Here is a 23728-nt window from a genome sequence, read left to right as displayed (position 1 = left end):
CACACACCTCTGGGGTCTGGGAAACTCCTTTCATGGCTAGGCATTCAGCCAACCGTTCAGACCTTCAGTCAGCAAACCAGTCAGGGATATTGATGAGCTTGTTGCTTGTTGTGCTTTCATTGAGGCAGTGATTTCTGAAGCTATCACAATTCTGTCAGTGGCAGTGAACTCAGCATGGTTGGTGGAGGCGAGGGTGGGAGGGAGGGAGGGAAGGAAGGAGGGAGGGAGGAGAGAGGAGAGAGAGAGAGAGAGTGAGAGAGAGAGAGAGAGAGAGAGAGAGAGAGAGAGAGAGAGAGAGAGAGAGAGAGAGAGAGAGAGAGAGAGAGAGGGGGTAGTGCCTTCTCAGAGAAGATCATAGTGCAGAGAGTAACAACACGAGCAGGGTGAGACTCGCACTTGGAAGAGAACGGAGAATACCAACCTTCGCCTCTCTGAAAGGAACAGCTGGGTTTGGTTTATGAAACGGAAACAAACAGATTAAATTATTGAAGGAGTCACATCATAAAAAACAATCGCTATTTGCTGTCAAGGAGATATACCTAGATATAAGCTACCGAGAGAGGTTGGCTATTGGTGAGCAGGGTTGTTGGTTAACGGTAGGTTTATAGAGCACGAGCGCTGAAATAAGCCGAAGAGGGAGCGTTTTCAGAACCTTGGATAGAGCACGCGAGCGAGCGGGACCATGGCTCCAATGGTGACGAAAGAAATGCAGTTTGGTAAGTAGCTGGGATGGGAAAAAGGTCTTATTTGAGTGGGAGCAGCCAATAGTTGGTGGGAGAACTCGGGAAGCCCCTGTGTCTGTTATTTTGGTTGGTAATATTCAGTTACGTCACAAATGGTACCCTATTCACTATTTGTTAAATGTGTTTATCCTTTATTTATTTAGTAGATCATATTGAAAATATCCTGTCATGTCCTAATGCACTGGGGTTGCCTACCCAGTTTGTGCTCTGACACTAAGCTAAGAATATCCATTTGTGTTGCTAACTAACCAAGCACCCCAGTCGCTCATCTGATTAGATTACTATTTGAGATTAGTGATAGTTATTTCATCATTAATCAGTAAGATAAATCAACAAGCAAGTGAATCACGTTGTCTTCAAATCGCCATGACATCTAAATGTTTATGTCAAAAAGGCATTTTCTCGATTCATATTCAGTATATGTCATGACTCTATATGGGCCTTGATTAGTCAGTCATGTATTGGAGGAGTCACAGATTGTACTGTTATTATATGACAGTGTGATGTCTCTGGCACCCTATACCCTATATAGTGCAATACTTTTGACCAGTGTCCGTATGGAATAAGGTGCCATTTGTGACACGACCCGAGATTGTGTTGTTATGCTGTCTCTGACTCAGACAGTGCATCAGTCAGTCAGCCAGTCAGTCATTCAGTCTATTAGTAATTAGTATTAAGCAGTGGGATTCTGACGCAGCTTGTCATTACATTCATCTACAGACCTAGTAAGACAAAGGAAGCTTCCGCACATTCACACACACACAGAGAGACACACACTCAACAGACAGACAATAGATTAACAGGAGGGAGGGACAGTTACAAAAACATGACAAAATTATGAATTTATCTTTCTCTCACTCCCTCCTCCTTCTCCCCTACTCTCTCTGTCCCCCCCCCCCCCCTTCTCCATAGCAGAGGTGCCGGTGAGTGTTGCCGTGGTGAGTGTGTTTGGCCTAGTGTCCTGCGTCTCCATCTTCGCCTGGATCTGCTGCCAACGTAAGAACACCAAGTCCCAAGGGACAACACCCTACAAGTTCATGCACATGCTCAAAGGCATCGACATCTACCCAGAGAGCCTCAGCGACAAGAAGTTAGACAGCAAGATCGACGTCAACGAAAACTGTAATGTAAACAGCACCAATGGTAAACAACAACAACAAGTGGCCTCCAGCCCAGCAGAGGGCAGAACGGCCCTCCACCTCGACCTGGAAAAACAACAAGACCTGAACGACAACTTCACCATCACCACCAAACCCCCACACCCCAACGTCCAGATCCACACCAAGGTCCGCAGCTCCCCAGACTTGGACCTCCCCATGCCCCACCCAGGGTTCACCCAAACTGGGGTTAGAGACCTGGCCCTGGTCACCCCCACCAGTGGCAGTCTCTCCAGCCAGGCCACCACCCACACCCAAGGGGATGCGGACCACAACAAACCCCAGGACGGAGGCCCCAATGTCGGCCTTGGGACCCTCCACTTCTCCCTGGAGTACAACTCAGAGAAGAAGGCCTTCGTGGTTCACATTAAGGAGGCCCACGGGCTGACTCCGACCGACGATCAGTCCCTGACTTCTGACCCCTACATCAAGCTGACCCTGCTGCCTGAGAAGAAGCACCGGGTCAAGACCCGTGTCCTGAGGAAGACTCTGGACCCGGTGTTCGACGAGACCTTCAGCTTCTATGGGATCCCAATGGTCCGCGTGCAGGAGCTGTCGCTCCACTTCATGGTGCTCAGCTTCGATAGGTTCTCCCGTGATGAGGTTATTGGCGAGATGCTCATCCCATTGGCCGGGATTGACCTGACGGAGGGGCGTGTCCTGATGAGCCGCGAGATCATCCAGAAGAATGTCAGGGTAAGAGATAGTTACTTGGTTCATCATCATCATTATTATAATAGTCATCATCATTATAGTAATTAGCATAGTAAGTCATCATCATCCCCATCATCATATTCATCATTCTCAGCTTTTACACCTTCGCTACTATAGAGTACAGTAAAACAACCGCTCTCCATTCTAGCTCTGAGGGAATCATGATTACAATGACGGTGCACTATTAGTGTCTAATTGAAATTCTGCTTGGCATAATAACCCTTAGCATAATATGAATAGAATCCTCTTTGTAGTGAGAGTTTATACCTACAGTAATATGTAATATGATAATACATCCTCCTGCAGTTAAATGTTGCAGGGTACTAATGGAATAACACAGTGGGAGTCCCAAATGGCACCCTATTCCCTATAGTGTAGTACTTTTGAGAGGACCTATATGGCTCATGTCAAAAGTGGTGTACTATATAGGGAATAGGGTGCCATTTTGGACGCAGACACAGTTTATGAATGTTATAAGATTGCAGGTACCATTGTGTCTTTAGAATCTCTAGATCTTTCTAGAATAGATTATTCTAGAATTGATACTGATATTCTATCCTCAATGCAGCGCTGGGCTGGGCTGTTGCTGTCTTTTCCATATGAAAGGTGAGGAGTAGTACTACGGTGAAGGTAGAGAGTTGTAGGATCTATTGAATTGTATTGTACTGTGAGGTGAGGGAGCGAGAGAGTGAGGCATATGTCTTGTGTAGTGTTGTGTGCCAAGCTTCTAGACTCTTCTACGCTGCTGGTAAACCTGACTTCTCTCTCTGCTGCTGCTCTGCTGCTTAGTAAAGGGACTGAGAAAAGGGCTTGGTTGTATTGTTGTTTCTTGGTTTTATGTTCTCCCTCTTTTCTAATGTTTACAAATGCATGAAGAGTTTATGTCCAAAATGCTATGTCCACCAATTTTTCACATTTGTGTTTTTTTCATCATAATTGTTTGTTTATGGATACCTTCATGATTGTGTAAAATATTACTGTTCTCAGATTTTTTTAATAATAGATTTTAGATGTGTATGAAAATGTTTTTTTTTGTTGCTAAATGCTATTTAACATTGTTTAGCTGTAATGAATGTTTGTATCCTGTAGAGTTGACTGTGATATGTGATTTTCTAACATTTATATCTAAAGATGAATGCACTCACAGTAAGCCGCTTGTCACGTCCTGACCATAGACCATAGCCTGCATTTTCTATGGTAGAGTAGGTCAGGGTGTGACTAGGGGTGTTTAGTCTAGTTTATTATTTCTATGTGGGGTTCTAGGTTTATTTTTCTATGTTGGTGTTTGTGTATGATTCCCAATTAGAGGCAGCTGGTAATCATTGTCTCTAATTGGGGATCATACTTAAGTTGCATTTTTTCCACCTGTGGGTTATGGGATATTGTTTATGTTTTGTTGCTGGTTAGCACTGCATTGTCGTCACGGTTCGTTTATTCTTTATTTTGCTTTGTATTTGCTTAAAGTTTCACTTTCATTAAAATATGTGGAACTCAACATACGCTATGCCTTGGTCCGACCACTATTATTACGAACATCGTGACAGAATATCCCATCAACAACGGACCAAGCCGCGTGCCCGTTAGGTAATGGCATCCTGGTCTTTGGACGAGATAAGGACTTGGGACGACATAGTGGCAGGAGAGAAGAGCCTGCCGTGGAAGCAGGCCGAGGCAGCGAAGGAGGATCAACGACGACTCCGGGGTTCGCAACCATGACGCAAGCACAAGAGGTGTGGTTGGCAGAACCAGGTTTCAGACCAGAGCCAACTCCACGCACTTGCTTCAATGAGTTTGTGACCATTCAGGCACCATGTTATGCGGTGATACGCACTGTGTCTTCAGTGCACATTCACAGCCCGGTGCGCTCGGTGCCAGCTCCCCGCACTTGCCGTGCGAAAGTGAGCATCCAGCCAGGACGGGTTGTGCCGGCTCAGCGCTCCTGGTCTCAAGTACGCCTCCTCGGACCATGATATCCTGCGCCGGTTCTACCCACAGTGATTCCAGTGCGCTTTCACAGCCCAGTGCGTCCTGTGCCAGCACCCCATACTTGCCGGGATAAAGTGAGCATCCAGCCAGGACAGGTTGTGCCAATTCTACACTCTAGACCTCCAGTGCGCCTCCACAGTCCAGTACCTCCTGTGCCTCCTCCCTGCACTCGCTCTGAGATGCATGTCATCAGCCCGGTGCCAACTGTACCGCTCCCGCGCATCAGGCCTCCAGTGCACCTCCACAGTCCAGTACGTCCTGTGCCTCCTCCCTGCACTCGCCCTGTAGTGCGTGTCACCAGCCCGGTACCACCAGTGCCAGCCCCACGCACCAGGCTGCCTGCGACAAGCCCCAGTCCAGAGCTTACGGCAACAGTTCCCAGTCCTGAGCTTCCGGCGACAGTTCCCAGTCCGGAGCCTCCTGAGACGTTTCACGGTCCGGAGCCTCCTGAGACGTTTCACGGTCCGGAAACTCCTGCGACAGTCCACAGTTTGCAGCACCCCCCACCCGTGCCCATCCAATAGGGGGTGCCCCTGGTCATTTGGACGTTTTTCAAAAAGTCCCACTTCTCTCATGTCACCATCGAGCGATGGAGAGGAACCACTATATCTTCCCAGCCAGTCAATTTTTAATTTCTGCAGTATTTTGAGGATGTCAAATTCGTGATGGTGATGGCCTTTTAAAAATCTGACACAGCGGCTGGATTAACAAGAAGTTAATCCTAAAACCGATGTATAACACTTGTATATTTTATGAATGTTTATTATGAGTATTTCTGTACTCTGAAATTGGCACTCTGCAATTTCACCGGATGTTGGTAGCGTCCCACCTGGCCATAAGAAGTTTTAACAAAACTCCAAACCAGCTTCAATGCCATACAACACTCCTTCTGTGGCCTCCAACTGCTTTTAAATGCTTGTAAAATTAAATGCATGCTCTTCAACCGATTGCTGCACACACCTGCCCGTCCGACTAGCATCACTACTCTGGACGGTTCTGACTTAGAATATGTGGACAACTCCAAATACCTAGGTGTCTGGTTAGACTGTAAACTCTCCTTCCAGACTCACATTAAGCAACTCCAATCCAAAATGTTATATAAAATTGGCTACCTATTTTGCAACAAAGCCTCCTTCACTCATGCTGCCGAATGCACCCTCGTAAAACTGACTATTCTATCGATCCTTGACTTAGGCGATGTCATTTACAAAATAGCCTCCAACACCCTACTCAGCAAACTGGATGTAGTCTATCACAGTGCCATCCGTTTTGTCACCAACGCCCCATACACTACCCACCACTGCAACATGTATCCTCTCGTTGGCTGGCCCTCGCTACATATTCGTCGCCAAACCCACTGGCTCCAGATCATCTATAAGTCTTTGCTAGGTAAATCCCCGCCTTATCTCAGCTCACTGGTCACCATAGCAACACCCACCCGTAGTCCACGCTCCAGCAGGTATATTCACTGGTCATCCCCAAAGCCAACACTTCCTTTGGCCGCGTTTCCTTCCAGTTCTCTGCTGCCAATGACTGGAACAAATTGCAAAATCACTGAAGCTGGAGACTAATGTCTCCCTCTCTAACTTTGAGCATCAGCTGTCAGAGCAGCTTACCGATAACTGTACCTGTACACACTCAATCTGTAAATAGCACACCCAACTCATCCCCATATTGTCATTTATCTTCTTTCTCTTTTGCACCCCGGTACCTCTACTTGCACATCATCATCTGCACATCTATCACTCCAGTGTTAATGCTAAATTGAATTTTTTCACCTCTATGGCCTATTTATTGCCTTTACCTTCCTAATCTTCTCCATTTGCACACACTGTACAAAGATTTTTCTATGTGTTATTGACTGTACGTTTGTTTATGTGTAACTTATGTGTTGTTGTTTTTGTAGCACTGCTTTGCTTTATCTTGGCCAGGTCGCAGTTGTAAATGAGAACTTGTTCTCAACTGGCCTACCTGGTTAAATAAAATTGGAATAAAATAAATAAAAAGTCCGGAGACTGAGATGGCCATTGCAAAATGTTGATTCCTTTTTAAAATGACCTGATCAGTTTTTCACAACAAAACACCAGAAAATGGCCAAAAAGTATTGTACCACGTCACCTGCATTTACACTATGTTTTGACTATTTTGTTCAACGTATCTTTTGAAAAATATATTTTAAAAGGAATCAACATTTTGCAATGGCCATCTCAGTCTCCGGACTTGAACCAATTTGAAAATCTGTGGTTTGAATTGAAGCACAGATGAAGGATATCAATGATCTGGAAAGATTTGCTAAAGAGGAATGGTCTAAGATACCTCCCAATGTTTTCTTCTCATAAAACATTTTTGAACAAGGCTCAGTGCCATTAGGTAACATATTGAAAACAGGGGTGCCAATAATTTTGACCCCTTATCTTTTTTAGAAAAAGGTATTACTTTACTTGTATTAATTAATTCCTCTGAGAAATTGTATTGGTATAAAATAATATAATTTTCCCTTTTTTGCCATATATTATAGTTTTTTAAACTTATCTTTATCAAGGGTGCCAATCATTTTGAAACTGACTGCATATATCTCTACTTTATAACTTGGTGTAAATATCACAGTTCATCATCATAATGTCAGTGAAAACGCAATCTTCCTCGTCACTAGTCAGTACCTTGCTCGGGTCTCGAAGTTTTGATATTATGGTTTCTCTCTCCATCTGTCCTCCTTCCACCTCTCTCTTTCCCCCTCCCTCTCTCCATCTCTGTTTATAGAGGAGTGCAGGTCGAGGGGAGCTGCTGTTGTCTCTGTGTTACCAGTCTACCACCAGTACTCTAACAGTCGTGGTGCTGAAGGCTCGCCACCTGCTGAAGACCGACAACCACAGGCCCTCAGGTACATACAGACCCCCCTCCCCCACACAAACACACACACGCAAATGTAAGTATGTACACAAGCATGCACACACACGCACGCGCATACACACACACAAATCATGTATACAAACGTCCTCATTGAAATAATGCTTAATTCCTCCTGAAAAGTGATGGAATTAAAAGCTATTTTATCATGTACACTTGCATGCCTTTGGTATGTCATAGAATAAAACAAATAAGCTGTGAAAAGAGATTAATTATTGCTTATTCTACAAAGATATTCTAAAATGGCGCAACACATTTGTTGGTACCCCTTAGAAAAGATAATAAATAATTGGATTATAGTGATATTTCAAACTAATTTGTTTCTTTAGTCAGTATCACACGTCTATAATCTTGTAATCAGTCATTCAGCCTATTTAAATGGAGAAAAGCAGTCGTTGTGCTGTTTGGTATCATTGTGTGCGCCACACTGAACATGGACCAGAGAAAGCAAAGGAGAGATTTGTCTGAGGAGATCAGAAAGAAAATAATAGACAAGCATGGGAAAGGTAAAGGCTACAAGACCATATCCAAGCCGCTTGAAGTCCCTGTGACAACAGTTCCAAATAGTATTAAGAAGTTTAGGTCCCAACCTCTCTGGGCACGACTGCAAGAGGAAAATCGACCCCAGATTGAAAAGAAGGAATTAGGGAATGGTAGAAAGAGAACCAAGGATAACTGCCAAATAGATACAAGCTGAACTCCAAGGTGAAGGTACGTCAGTTCCTGATTGCACCATCCGTCACTTTTTGAGTGAAAGTGGGCTCCATGGAAGAAGACCCATGAGGACTCCACTTTTGAAAGAAAAACATTAAAAAAGCCAGACTGGAATTTGCTAAAATGCATATTGACAAGCCACCTTCTGGGAGAATGTCCTTTGGACAGATGAGTCAAAACTGGAGCTTTTTGGCAAGTCACATCAGCTCTATGGTCACAGATGAAAAAATGAAGCTTTCAAAGAAAAGAACACCATACCTACAGTGAAACATGGAGGAGGCTCGGTTCTGTTTTGGGTATATTTTGCTGTGCCTTGCACAGGGAGCCTTGAATTTGTGCTGGGCACAATGAAATCTCAAGACTATCAAGGCATTCTGGAGCGAAGCGTACTGCCCAGTGTCAGAAAGCTTGGTCTCAGGCGCAGGTCATGGGTCCTCCAACAGGAGAATGACCCAAAACACACAGATAAAAGTACCCAAGAATGGATATCAACAAAACATAGGACTATTCTGAAGTGTCCTTCTATGAGTCCTGATCTGAATCCTATCGAACATCTATGGAAAGAGCTGAAACTCTAAAAGTCTCATTGAGAGCTACAGAAAACTTTTGATTGCAGTGATTGACTCTAAAGGTTGTGCAAGAAAATATTAGGTAAAGAGTCCCATAATTTTTGTCCATGCCATTTCATTTGTTTTATTATTTACAATATTATGTTGGATAAAAAAAATCTAAAGCAAAGTCTGATTTCTATGAAATATGGAATAAACAGTATTTTAAATAAATGTTTCAAGGACAAAATCATACATGTATTATAGTATATACAGTACCAGTTAAAAGTTTGGGCACACCTACTCATTCAAGGATATTTCTTTATTTTTACTATTTTCTACATTGTAGAACAATTGTGAAGACATCAAAACTATGAAATAATATATATGGAATCCTGTTGTAAGCCAAAAAAGTGTTAAACCAATCAAAATATATTTTATATTTGAGATTCTTCAAAGTAGCCACACTTTGCCTCGATGACAGCTTTGCACACTCTTGGCATTCTCTCAACCAGCTTCATGAGGAATGCTTTTCCAATAGTCTTGAAGGAGTTCCCACATATGCTGAAGACTTGTTGGCTACTTTTCCTACACACTTCGGTCCAACTCATCCCAAACCATTTCAATTGGGTTGAGATCGGGTGATTGTGGAGGCCAAGTCATCTGATGCAGCACTTACATTTACATTTACATTTAAGTCATTTAGCAGACGCTCTTATCCAGAGCGACTTACAAATTGGTGCATTCACCTTATGACATCCAGTGGAACAACCACTTTACAATAGTGCATCTAAATATTTTAAGGGGGGAGGGGGTGAGAAGGATTACTTTATCCTATCCTAGGTATTCCTTAAAGAGGTGGGGTTTCAGGTGTCTCCGGAAGGTGGTGATTGACTCCGCTGTCCTGGCGTCGTGAGGGAGTTTGTTCCACCATTGGGGAGCCAGAGCAGCGAACAGTTTTGACTGAGCTGAGCGGGAACTGTACTTCCTCAGTGGTAGGGAGGCGAGCAGGCCAGAGGTGGATGAACGCAGTGCCCTTATTTGGGTGTAGGGCCTGATCAGAGCCTGGAGGTACTGAGGTGCCGTTCCCCTCACAGCTCCGTAGGCAAGCACCATGGTCTTGTAGCGGATGCGAGCTTCAACTGGAAGCCAGTGGAGAGAGCGGAGGAGCGGGGTGACGTGAGAGAACTTGGGAAGGTTGAACACTAGACGGGCTGCGGCGTTCTGGATGAGTTGTAGGGGTTTAATGGCACAGGCAGGGAGCCCAGCCAACAGCGAGTTGCAGTAATCCAGACGGGAGATGACAAGTGCCTGGATTAGGACCTGCGCCGCTTCCTGTGTGAGGCAGGGTCGTACTCTGCGGATGTTGTAGAGCATGAACCTACAGGAACGGGCCACCGCCTTGATGTTAGTTGAGAACGACAGTTTGTTGTCCAGGATCACGCCAAGGTTCTTAGCGCTCTGGGAGGAGGACACAATGGAGTTGTCAACCGTGATGGCGAGATCATGGAACGGGCAGTCCTTCCCGGGAGGAAGAGCAGCTCCGTCTTGCCGAAGTTCAGCTTGAGGTGGTGATCCGTCATCCACACTGATATGTCTGCCAGACATGCAGAGATGCGATTCGCCACCTGGTCATCAGAAGGGGGAAAGGAGAAGATTAATTGTGTGTCGTCTGCATAGCAATGATAGGAGAGACCATGTGAGGTTATGACAGAGCCAAGTGACTTGGTGTATAGCGAGAATAGGAGAGGGCCTAGAACAGAACCCTGGGGGACACCAGTGGTGAGAGCGCGTGGTGAGGAGACAGATTCTCGCCACGCCACCTGGTAGGAGCGACCTGTCAGGTAGGACGCAATCCAAGCGTGGGCCGCGCCGGAGATGCCCAACTCGGAGAGGGTGGAGAGGAGGATCTGATGGTTCACAGTATCGAAGGCAGCCGATAGGTCTAGAAGGATGAGAGCAGAGGAGAGAGAGTTAGCTTTAGCGGTGCGGAGCGCCTCCGTGATACAGAGAAGAGCAGTCTCAGTTGAATGACTAGTCTTGAAACCTGACTGATTTGGATCAAGAAGGTCATTCTGAGAGAGATAGCGGGAGAGCTGACCAAGGACGGCACGTTCAAGAGTTTTGGAGAGAAAAGAAAGAAGGGATACTGGTCTGTAGTTGTTGACATCGGAGGGATCGAGTGTAGGTTTTTTCAGAAGGGGTGCAACTCTCGCTCTCTTGAAGACGGAAGGGACGTAGCCAGCGGTCAGGGATAAGTTGATGAGCGAGGTGAGGTAAGGGAGAAGGTCTCCGGAAATGGTCTGGAGAAGAGAGGAGGGGATAGGGTCGAGCGGGCAGGTTGTTGGGCGGCCGGCCGTCACAAGACGCGAGATTTCATCTGGAGAGAGAGGGGAGTCATCACTTCATCACCCTCCTTGGTCAAATATCCTTTACACAGTCTGGAGGTGTGTTTTGGGTCATTGTCCTTTTGAAAAACAAGTGATCGTCCCACTGAGTGCAAACCAGATGGGATGGCATATCGCTGTAAAATGTTGTGGTAGCCATACCGATTATGTGTGCCTTGAATTCTAAATAAATCACAGACAGTGTCACAAGCAAAGCACCCCCACACCATCACACCTCCTCCAAGCTCCACGGTGGGAACCACACATGCGGAGATCATCCGTTCACCGAATCTGCATCACACAAAGACACGGCGGTTGGAACCAAAATTCTCAAATTTGGATTTATCAGACCAAAGGACAGATTTTCCACTGATGTTTTGTCCATTGCTCGTATTTCTTAGTCCAAGCAAAACTCTTCTTCTTATTTGTGTCCTTTAGTAGTGGTTTCTTTGCAGCAATCTGACCATGAAGGCCTGATTTACGCAGTCTCCTCTGAACAGTTGATGTTGAGATGTGTCTTCTACTTGAACTCTATGAAGCATTTATTTGGGCTGAGGTGTAGTTAACTCTAATCAACTTATTCTTTGCAGCAGAGGTAACTCTGGATCTTCCTTTCCTGTGGCGGTTCTCATGAGAGCCATGGTTTTTGAGAGTGCACTTGAAGAAGCTTTAAAAGTTCTTGAAATTTTCCAGATTGACAGACCTTCATTTCTCTTTGCTTATTTGAGCTGTTCTTGACATAATATGGACTTGGGTCTTTTACCAAATAGGGCTATCTTCTGTATACCACCCCTACCTTGTCACAACACAACATATTTTCTCAAACACATTAAGATGGCAAGAAATTCCACAAATGAACTTTTAACAATGCACACCTGTTAATTGAAAAGCATTTCAGGTGGATACCTCATGAAGCTGGTTGAGAGAATGCCAAAGTTGTTCAAAGCTATCATCAAGGCAAAGCTTGGCTACTATGAAGAATCTCAAATATATTTTGATTTGTTTAACACTTTTTGGTTACTACATGATTTCATATGCGTTATTTCCTAGTTTTGATGTCTTCACTATTATTGTACAATGTAAAAAATAGTAAAAATAAAGAAAAACCCTTCAATAAGTAAGATGTGTCCAAACTTTTGACTGATACTTGACTGTTTTTTGTAGTGGGGACAGTAACATTATTAATAAAAAAAAATAAAAAATTAAAACAGAGTCTTAGCCATACCACAGTGTTTGGTCACACTTTCATTGGATAGTCCGGATAGTACTACCAACAAACTGAGCCAGTCAATGCCACACACACGCATGTACATGTATACCACCGTATTGATCCATTGTGCCATTTTCAGAGCTGTGCTATGAATTCTATTCTTTCTGCCTCTCTCTCTCTCCTTCATCTCATCCCTTCCTACATCCCTCCTTCCTTCACACTCTCCTTCCCTCCAGACCCATATGTGAAAGTCAACCTCTTCAAAGGGAAGAAGCGTGTCAGTAAAAAGAAGACCCATGTGAAAAAGTGTTCCCCCAACCCTGTGTTCAACGAGCTGTTTGTGTTCGACATGGCCTCTCAGGAGGGGCTGAAGGAGACCAGCGTAGAGCTCCTGCTCATGGACTCTGAGTCTCAACCAACCAGGCGGGGGGACTCCTCCCATTCACCCAATCCCATCTTGGGGCGCCTGATCCTGGGTACGGCTTCTGCCGGCACCCCCGGGGAGCACTGGAGGGAGATCTGCGACCACCCGCGCCGGCAGATTGCCAAGTGGCACATCCTGTCCGAAGACTAGGGTTTTTGTTGAGGCTTCGCCGTCAAGGTTACAGCGGAGCTACGGTTATTTGGGGGGTGTCGACAGCGACGGGCATTGCCTAACAACAGGTAGATTTTAACGTGACCAACACCCAAGGAACTATTGATAAGTGAAAGGGGGAGGGATGTTCATTCTAAATGATGTATTTAATCAATCAAATCAGTTATTCAATCAATTTATCGATCATTGAAATTGTTTGGTTATGGTGACCGAGAAACCCAATCATTTGTCTATGATCCCATAGACTGTCACCACAACGACCCCCGACAATGCAGCTCTCTATCTCCATGGCAACATCATCTGATCGTCACGGCAACCTTATGCAGTGCAGAATGTCCTAGTAACTGTCGCTAACTTCTACTATTATTACTATAAACATTACTCCTTTGTACGACAAAAAAAAACATTTTATTATTATTACTGATGTATAAAGATGTGGATTATCAAAACTTTATTTTATAAATATGCTATCTTTTATTTATCAAATGTTATATTTATTTATTTTTTCGTTTTTGTACTCTTCTGAGTGAGTTCCTGAGTATGTTTTGTAAGTAAAAGTGGTATTTCATATCATTGCATCAAAGAGGGGCGAGACAAGCCTAAATTAGGTGACAGAAACGAAGCTTGGATTGCATAAAGGACATTGTGCTTGTGTATTTAGGTCAGAAGGGATGAGAGGCATTGTGTATTCTGTCTTTACTGTGAGCACAAAGACAGCTTGAAATGTACATGTACCTTAATATAAAACATGGGAAGTTCTGAGAAAAGCACCTCAATCGGTTGTGTTTTATTTCAATGTTTCACAAAAACATCCTTAAAATACACATAAGTTTAACATCCTGTACACAAACCATGCACCCTGAACTCCAATTCCCAGTTTGCCTGTGCAAAATTATAAAGTTTCAGAATCTAATGAATGTTCTAGAATTAAATAAACATTCTAGAATCTAATGAACGTTCTTGAATCTATTGAACATTCTATATAATCTAGTAAATATATTCCCTTCAATTCCACTGGCCTGTCCTTAGAAAACCTTGAAGATGACATCACTCCCTCCCTGAGAGGATGATGTAATCAGTGAGAAGGTAGCTACCCTCAGATGATATCATGGCACTGTAGAATTTAATATCAGCTAAGTGCTGCACGATGAGGTACAGTTGGCACAGCGCCCGCACTTGTTCCCTTCCTCCCTCACTCTCTCCCTCATGCTCTGTCTCTATTTTTGACTCTTTGCTATCCATCCTTGCTCTCCTTATCTCACTCTCTCTTTTTCTCGCTCACTCTCCAATTAGCGTCATTAGCATCAAGACTATACCATATCTAATACTTCTATTACTTTACATTGCATTTTAGTTACACTGTTTATACACACTGAATGTGTATTTAAATACTGGATTCTTGACATAGCTCACTCTAATACACTATATATACACAATAGTATGTGGACACCTCTTCAAATTAGTCGATTTGGCTATTTCAGCCACATCAGTTGCTTACAGGTGAACAAAATCAAGCACACAGCCATGCAATCCCCATAGACAAACATTAGCAGTAGAATGGCTTTACTGAAGAGCTCAGTGACTTTCAACATGGCACCATCATAGGATGGCACCTTTCCAACAAGGTAGTTTGTCAAATTTCTGCACTGCTAGAGCTGCCCCGGTCAACTGTAAGTGCTGTTATTGTGAAGTGGAAATGTTTAGGAGCAACAACGGCTCAGCCACGAAGTGGTAGGCTACACAAGCTCACAGAACAGAGCTCACAGATCGTCTGTCCTCAGTTGCAGAACTCACTACAGAGTTCTAAAATGCCTCTGGAAGCAACCTCGGCACAATAACTGTTCCCCAGGAGCTTCATGAAATGGGTTTCCATGGCCGAGCAGCCGCACAGAAACCTAAGATCACCATGCCAAGTGTAAGCATGAGTGGTGTAAAGCTCACCTCCATTGGACTGAGTGGAAACACATTTTCAGGGGTGATGAATCACGTTTCACCACCTGGCAGACCAACGGATGAATCTGGGTTTGTCAGTTGCTAGGAGAACACTACCTGCCTGAATGCATAGTGCCAACTGTAAAGTGTGGTTGAGGAGGAATATTGATCTGGGGCTGTTTTTCATGGTTTGGGCTAGTCCCCTTAGTTCCAGGGAAGGGAAGTCAACACTACAGCATACAATGACATTCTAGACAATTCTATGCTTCCAACTTTGTGGGAACAGTTTGGGGAAGGCAGTTCCCTGTTTCAGCATGACAACAGACTTGGTTTGTCGAGATCGGTGTGGAATAACTTGACTGGCCTGCACAGAGCCCTGATCTTAACCCCATCAATGAATTGGAACGCCGATTGCGAGCCAGGCCTAACCGCCCAACGTCAGTGCCCGATCCTCACTAATGCTCGAGGCTGAATGGAAGCAAGTCTCCGCAGTAATGTTTACACAGGTAAAGCTTTCCCAGAAGAGTAGAAACTGTTATAGCAGCAAAGGGGGGACCAACTCCATATTAATGCCCATGATTTTGGAATGAGATGTTCGACGAGCAGGTGTCCACATACTTTTTTCATGTAGTGTATATACTGAACATACATATCTTAGTATACAGCGCCTTCAGAAAGTATTCCCATCAATTCACTTTTTGCGTTATAGCCTGAATTTAAAATGGATTAAATTGAGATTTTGTGTCACTGGCCTACACACAATAACCTGCTTTCCAATAGACACTAGGAGACAAATTCACTTTCAGCAGGACATTAACCTAAAACACAAGGCCAAATGTACACTGGAGCTGCTTACCAAGACACCATTGAATAACAAGGAAATATTTTACAATCCAAGTCCAAGCTATTAGAGACTTATTCAGAAAGACTCTGTAATCACTGCCAAAGGTGATTCTAACATATTTTGACTCAGGTGTGTGAATCCTTATGTATATTAGATTTCTGTATTTCATTTGTAATAAATTAGCCAAAATTCAAATAAACATGGATTCACTTTGTCATTATGGGGTATTGTGTGTAGATGGGTGAATTTTTTTATTATCCATTTTGAATTCAGGCTGTAACAACATGTGGAATAGGTAAATTCATCATTAGATTAGTTATTTCCCGACATTTCTTGATTTCTTGATTATTTTATTGTTTATTATTTGTGTAGTTGTTTGACATTTCACTGCATTGTTAGGAGCTGTGTATTCGACCAATACACTTGATTTGTTTAAATAAGATACAGATAAAAAATATATATAATATTTAAAAAAATTCAACCTTTATTTTACTTGGCAAGTCAGTTAAGAACAAATTCTTATTTACTGTGACGGCCTACCCCGTGCCAATTTTGCGCCACCCTAAGGGACTCCCAATCACAGCCAGGTGTGATACAGCCTGGGTTCAAACCAGGGACTGTAGTGATGCCTCTTGCACTGAGAAGCAGTCCCTTAGACCGCAGCGCCACTCAGGAGCCCAAGTGATAGACACAGTCATACTTTTTGTTCACAGCCTGAAGCTCACAAATACTTATCCGCTTAGCTGTGTAGAGAGCTCTTTATCTTATTCACTAATGGGCCTATTCAGACCTTTGGCCTAAAATGACATACCCAAATCTAACTCCCTGTAGCTCAGGCCCTGAAGCAAGGATATGCTTATTCTTGGTACCATTTGAAAGGAAACACTTTAAAATGTGTGGAAATGTTAAAGGAATGTAGGAGAATATAACGCAGTAGATCTGGTAGAAGATAAATTAAAAAGCAATTGTTTTTGTACCATCATCTTTGAATGCAAGAGAAAGGCCAGAATGTATTATTCCAGACCAGGTGCAATTTCGATTTTGGCTACCAGAAGGCAGCAGTGTATGTGAAACATTTTATGTCTAATTTAATTAATAACTTCAAACAATAGCATGGTATTAATTTCACTGTAATAGCTACTGTAAATTGGACATTGGACAAGAATTTAAGCTTTCCAATATCAGATATGTCTATGTCTTGGGAAATGTTCTTGTTACTTACAACCTCATGCTAATCGCGCATTAGCCTACGTTAGCTCAACCGTCCCATGGAAGGGACACCGATCCCGAAGAAACATTTACATAAGTATTCAGACCTTTAACTTAGTACTTTGTTGAAGCACCTTTGGCAGTGATTACAGCATCAAGTCTTCTTGGGTATGACGCAATAAGTTTTGCACACCTGTATTTGGGGTGTTTCTCACATTCTTCTCTGTAGATCTTCTTCTGTAGCTTTACCAGATTGGATGGGGAGCATTGCTGCACAGCTTTTTTCAGATCTCTCCGGAGATGTTCGATCAGGCTCAAGTCTGGGCTGTGCAACTCAAGGACTTTTAGAGACTTGTCCCGAAGCAACTCCTGCTTTTTCTTGGCTTTATGCTGCGGATCGTTGTCCTTTTGGAAGGTGAACCTTCGCCTCAGTCTGAGGTACTGAGCACTCTGGAGCAGCTATTCATCAAGGAGCTCTCTGTACTTTGCTCTGTTCATGTTTGCCTAAATCCTGACTAGTCTCCCAGTCCCTGCTGTTGAAAAACATCCCCACACCATAATGTTGCCACCACCATGCTTCACCGTAGGAATGGTGCCAGGTTTCCTCCAGATGTGACGCTTGGCATTCAGGCCAAAGAGTTCAATCTTGGTTTCATCAGATCAGAGAATCTTGTTTCTCATGGTCTGAGAGCCTTTTGGCAAACTCCAGCCGGGCTGTCATGTGGCTTTTACTGAGGAGTGGCTTCCATCTGGCCACTCTACCATAAAAGCCTGATTGGTGGAGTGATGTAGAGATGGTTGTCCTTCTGGAAGGTTCTGCCATCTCCACAGAGGAACTCTGGAGCTCTGTCAGAGTGACCATCGGGTTCTTGGTCACCAAGGCCCTTCTCCCATGATTGCTCAGCCAGCTCTAGGAAGAGTCTTGGTGGCTCCAATCTTCTTCCATTTAAGAATGACGGAGGCCACTGTGTTCTTGGGGACCTTCAATGCTCTAGAAATTGTTTGGTACCCTTCTCTATTACTGTGCTTCAACACAATCCTGTCTCTGAGCTCTATGGACAATTCATAGCATATTTGAAATCGAACACTGTGGTGGGATTAACAACAAGGCTACTTTTAAAATGGTATAAGATAATTGTATGTTTGAGGAATTTTAATTATGAGATTTCTGAATTTGAATTTGGCGCCTTGCACTTTCACTGGCTGTTGTCATATCATCCCGTTAACGGGATTGCAGGCCAAAGAGGTGTTTTTCTGCAGGATAGAACAGCGGCCTCTGGTAAAGACAAGGGGTGGCGGTCTATGTATATTTGTAAACAACACCTGGTGCACGAAATTGAACCTTTACGGGATGGGTGTCCCTAAACCGGGACGGTTGTTGCTAATGTGCGCTAACAATCCCGTAACCAATTGTGCTATTGTGTATGGTTTTTATGCTTTATTTTTACGTTATTTTGTACATATATTTTACGTCTGTCCTATGACCGAAAAGAGCTTCTGATATCACTACAGCGATTACACACCCCATAAGTCGGATTGGAAAGATTTACGTCAGACACCCAAGAAGGATCTCAACCCCGTCAGTCATAGGAGGATCGTGGACGAAGATCCGGGTGCCTTACCCACTGTGAGGGTAATCTACCTTTACCATCAGTCCTATTAGCCAATGTACAATTAATCGATAATAAAATAGACTACGATCACGCATATCCTACAAAGGGGACATTAAAAACCGTAATATCTTGTGTTTCACCGAGTCATGGCTGAACAATGACATGAATAACAAACAGCTGGCAGGTTTTAAATCATATTACTGGGCAGCACAACGTAATCACATTGCATCATAGATTCAACAACCAAAGGAATTGTGATGGCTTGAAATTGAGAGTCAATATTGTGATATGCCATTACATTGTCTTCTCTTTATATCAAAGCCTATTTCTATTGACAGGACTAAACAAAACCCAATTGTTACTCTTACATTAAAGACATGGAGGGAGGTTCAAAGCCAAAATAATCTGAGTAATGATATTTCTAGACACTCACTTATATTCCACAACTCAGCCTTTCTTGCTGCTACTACAGTGGGGCAAAAAAAGTATTTTGTCAGCCACCAATTGTGCAAGTTCTCCCACTTAAAAAGATAAGAGTGGCCGGTAATTTTCATCATAGGTACACTTCAACTATGACAGACAAAATGAGGAAAGAAAATCCAGAAAATCACATTGTAGGATTTTTAATGAATTTATTTGCAAATTATGGTGGTAAATCAGTATTTTCTCGCAACTTGCGAGAAGCTGTCGTAAGGGGAAGGTTACGAGTGGAAAGCCACACTCTCTGGCCGCGACAATACCTAGGACTCTTAATCCTACGTTTATTGGCGGCTCTCACAGTCTGCGCCCTGTAACGGCAAAGTGCAGACCTGACCCTCCTCCAGGTGCGCTCGCAACGTTGGACAAACGCCTGAGCGGAGGGAACGCTGGACTCGGCGAGCTGGGACGAGAACAGAGGAGGCTGGTACCCCAGACTACTCTGAAACGGAGATAGCCCGGTAGCAGACGAAGGAAGCGAGTTGTGAGCGTATTCTGCCCAGGGGAGCTGTTCTGCCCAAGACGCAGGGTTTCTAAAAGAAAGGCTGCGTAATATGCGACCAATCGTCTGATTGGCCCTTTCTGCTTGACCGTTAGACTGGGGATGAAAACCGGAAGAGAGACTGACGGAAGCACCAATCAAACGACAGAACTCCCTCCAAAACTGTGACGTGAATTGCGGACCTCTGTCTGAAACGGCGTCTAACGGGAGGCCATGAATTCTGAACACATTCTCAATGATGATTTGTGCCGTCTCCTTAGCGGAAGGAAGCTTAGCGAGGGGAATGAAATGTGCCGCCTTAGAGAACCTATCGACAACCGTAAGAATCACAGTCTTCCCCGCAGACGAAGGCAGACCGGTAATGAAGTCTAAGGCGATGTGAGACCATGGTCGAGAAGGAATGGGAAGCGGTCTGAGACGACCGGCAGGAGGAGAGTTACCTGACTTAGTCTGCGCGCAGTCCGAACAAGCAGCCACGAAACGGCGCGTGTCACGCTCCTGAGTAGGCCACCAAAACCGCTGGCGAATAGAAGCAAGCGTACCCCGAACACCCGGGGTGGCCAGCTAACTTGGCAGAGTGAGCCCACTGAAGAACAGCCAGACGAGTAGAAACAGGAACGAAAAGAAGGTTACTAGGACAAGCGCGCGGTGACGCAGTGTGAGTGAGTGCTTGCTTAACCTGTCTCTCAATTCCCCAGACAGTCAACCCGACAACACGCCCATCAGGAAGAATCCCCTCGGGGTCGGTAGAAGCCACAGAAGAACTAAAGAGACGGGATAAGGCATCAGGCTTGGTGTTCTTATTACCCGGGCGATAAGAAATCACGAACTCGAAACGAGCGAAAAACAACGCCCAACGAGCTTGACGTGCATTAAGTCGTTTGGCAGAACGGATGTACTCAAGGTTCTTATGGTCAGTCCAAACGACAAAAGGAACGGTCGCCCCCTCCAACCACTGTCGCCATTCGCCTAGGGCTAAGCGGATGGCGAGCAGTTCGCGGTTACCCACATCATAGTTGCGTTCCGATGGCGACAGGCGATGAGAAAAATAAGCGCAAGGATGGACCTTATCGTCAGACTGGAAGCGCTGGGATAGAATGGCTCCCACGCCCACCTCTGAAGCGTCAACCTCGACAATGAATTGTTTAGTGACGTCAGGAGTAACAAGGATAGGAGCGGATGTAAAACGCTTCTTGAGGAGTTCAAAAGCTCCCTGGGCGGAACCGGACCACTTAAAGCACGTCTTGACAGAAGTAAGAGCTGTGAGAGGGGCAGCAACTTGACCGAAATTACGAATGAAACGCCGATAGAAATTAGCGAAACCTAGAAAGCGCTGCAACTCGACACGTGACCTTGGAACGGGCCAATCACTGACAGCCTGGACCTTAGCGGGAGTACACGTCGAACGTGCTGAACATGAATCTCGAGTGACGGTGAAAAAAATCAGGATATCGTCAAGGTAGACAAAAACAAAGATGTTCAGCATGTCTCTCAGTACATCATTAACTAATGCCTGAAAAACAGCTGGAGCATTAGCGAGACCGAACGGCAGAACCCGGTACTCAAAATGCCCTAACGGAGTGTTAAACGCCGTTTTCCACTCGTCCCCCTCTCTGATGCGCACGAGATGGTAAGCGTTACGAAGGTCCAACTTAGTAAAGAACCTGGCTCCCTGCAGAATCTCGAAGGCTGACGACATAAGGGGAAGCGGATAACGATTCTTAACCGTTATGTCATTCAGCCCTCGATAATCCACGCAGGGCGCAGAGTACCGTCCTTCTTCTTAACAAAAAAACCCCGCTCCGGCGGGAGAGGAAGAAGGCACCACGGTACCGGCGTCGAGAGAAACAGACAAATAATCCTCGAGAGCCTTACGTTCGGGAGCCGACAGAGAGTATAGTCTACCCCGAGGGGGAGTGGTCCCCGGAAGGAGATCAATACTACAATCATACGACCGGTGAGGAGGAAGGGAGTTGGCTCTGGACCGACTGAAGACCGTGCGCAGATCATGATATTCCTCCGGCACTCCTGTCAAATCACCAGGTTCCTCCTGAGAAGAGGGGACAGAAGAAACAGGAGGGATAGCAGACATTAAACACTTCACATGACAAGAAACGTTCCAGGATAGGATAGAATTACAAGACCAATTAATAGAAGGATTATGACATACTAGCCAGAGATGACCCAAAACAACAGGTGTAAAAGGTGAACGAAAAATCAAAAAAGAAATGGTCTCACTGTGGTTACCAGATACTGTGAGGGTTAAAGGTAGTGTCTCACATCTGATACTGGGGAGAAGACTACCTTCTAAGGCGACCATGGGCGTGGGCTTCCCTAACTGTCTGAGAGGAATGTCATGTTTCCGAGCCCATGCTTCGTCCATAAAACAACCCTCAGCCCCAGAGTCTATCAAGGCACTGCAGGAAGCAGCCGAACCGGTCCAGCGTAGATGGACCGACAAGGTAGTACAGGATCTAGATGGAGAGATCTGAGTAGTAGCGCTCACCAGTAGCCCTCCGCTTACTGATGAGCTCTGGCCTTTTACTGGACATGAACTGACAAAATGTCCAGCAGAACCGCAAGAGGCAAAGGCGGTTGGTGATCCTCCGTTCCCTCTCCTTAGTCGAGATGCGAATACCTCCCAGCTGCATGGGCTCAGTCTCTGAGCCGGAGGGAGGCGATGGTTGAGATGCGGAGAGGGGGAACACCGTTAACGCGAGCTCTCTTCCACGAGCTCGGTGACGAAGATCTACCCGTCGTTCTATGCGGATGGCGAGTGCAATCAAAGAGTCCACGCTGGAAGGAACCTCCCGGGAGAGAATCTCATCTTTAACCTCAGCGTGGAGTCCCTCCAGAAAACGAGCGAGCAACGCCGGCTCGTTCCAGTCACTGGAGGCAGCAAGAGTGCGAAACTCTATAGAGTAATCCGTTATGGATCGATCACCTTGACATAGAGAAGCCAGGGCCCTGGAAGCCTCCTTACCAAAAACTGAACGATCAAAAACCTGTATCATCTCCTCTTTAAAGTTCAGATAATTGTTAGAACACTCAGCGCTTGCCTCCCAGATAGCTGTGCCCCACTCCCGAGCCCGACCAGTAAGGAGTGAAATGACGTAAGCAATCCGAGCTCTCTCTCCAGAGTATGTGTTGGGTTGGAGAGAGAACACAATATCACACTGGGTGAGAAAGGAGCGGCACTCAGTGGGCTGCCCAGAGTAACATGGCGGGTTATTAACCCTAGGTTCCGGAGACTCGGAAGACCAGGAAGTAGCTGGTGGCACGAGACGAAGACTCCGAAACTGTCCTGAGAGGTCGGAAACCTGGCCGGCCAGGGTCTCAACGGCATGACGAGCAGCAGACAATTCCTGCTCGTGTCTGCCGAGCATAGCTCCCTGGATCTCGACGGCAGTGTTGCGAGAATCCGTAGTCGCTGGTTCCATTCTTGGTCGGATCCTTCTGTTATGCAGGTGAATGAGGACCCAAAAGCGACTTAACGAAAACAGAGTCTTTATTCCAGTTCTAGACAAAAGTGATAATCCTGGATATTATCAAGGTGAAAACAAAACAGGAAAACTGAATTCCACTCGTCAGTAGAGAGGACTGACTGGAGACTCGACCACAGACTGCAGGTTGCTTCGGGAAGGCACCGGCCGTAGCAGACCTTGACACCTGCTCACACGCAGCATCTGAAGAAGGTAAAACACGACAGGGCGAGACAAGGACACAGAATAGCGAACATCATACAAGGATCCGACAAGGACAGAAACGGAAAACAGAGGGAGAAATAGGGGCTCTAATCAGAGGGCAAAATAGGGGACAGGTGTGAAAAGAGTAAATGAGGTAGTTAGGAGAAATGAGGAACAGCTGGGAGCAGGAACGGAACGATAGAGAGAGAGAGCGAGAGAGGGAGAGAGGGAGGGGGAGAGAGGGATAGAAAGAGGGAAAGAACCTAATAAGACCAGCAGAGGGAAACGAATAGAAGGGAAGCACAGAGACAAGACATGATAACCAATGACAAAACATGACAACTGTAGCAGGTGTAGCCCTATCAGCAGGACAATAGACTCTTTATAGCCACTCTTTATAGCCCGACTACCGTGGGTGTGAACATCCCACCAAAACTAAAGGTATTTTGGTTTCAGTGCATTTTCTTTAAAAAAATGATATAGCCTATCAATGTGTAGGCATAC

The 23728-nt window shown here is 45.0% G+C and overlaps 1 protein-coding gene across 2 annotated transcripts; it reads left to right on the top strand.

Moving 5' to 3' along the window:
- The first annotated feature begins 373 nt into the window (after positions 1-373).
- Positions 374-12989, top strand: syt4 (synaptotagmin IV). 2 transcript variants are annotated; one of them, XM_046329364.1, is made up of 4 exons: positions 374-716; positions 1659-2596; positions 7361-7481; positions 12603-12989. In XM_046329364.1, the coding sequence occupies exons 1-4, from the start codon at positions 683-685 to the stop codon at positions 12938-12940; spliced, it is 1431 nt and encodes a 476-aa protein (XP_046185320.1). In that variant the 5' UTR covers positions 374-682; the 3' UTR covers positions 12941-12989. The 2 variants fall into 2 exon arrangements, with proteins under 2 accessions (XP_046185320.1, XP_046185319.1); XM_046329363.1 differs by having other exon boundaries at positions 1656-2596.
- Positions 12990-23728: the final 10739 nt, after the last annotated feature.

Source organism: Oncorhynchus gorbuscha, linkage group LG25, assembly GCF_021184085.1.
Source record: "Oncorhynchus gorbuscha isolate QuinsamMale2020 ecotype Even-year linkage group LG25, OgorEven_v1.0, whole genome shotgun sequence".
Classification (NCBI taxonomy): domain Eukaryota; kingdom Metazoa; phylum Chordata; class Actinopteri; order Salmoniformes; family Salmonidae; genus Oncorhynchus; species Oncorhynchus gorbuscha.
Note: the sequence above shows the minus strand (reverse complement) of the source record. Positions and strands in the feature narration are given on the sequence as shown.

Excerpts from the sequence above, each read along its gene's own strand:
- syt4 (XM_046329363.1), top strand. The coding sequence starts at position 683 with ATGGCTCCAATGGTGACGAAAGAAATGCAGTTTG. Across the intron at positions 717-1,655 it reads GACGAAAGAAATGCAGTTTG|CAGAGGTGCCGGTGAGTGTT; the intron begins GTAAGTAGCTGG and ends CCTTCTCCATAG. Across the intron at positions 7,482-12,602 it reads CGACAACCACAGGCCCTCAG|ACCCATATGTGAAAGTCAAC; the intron begins GTACATACAGAC and ends CCTTCCCTCCAG.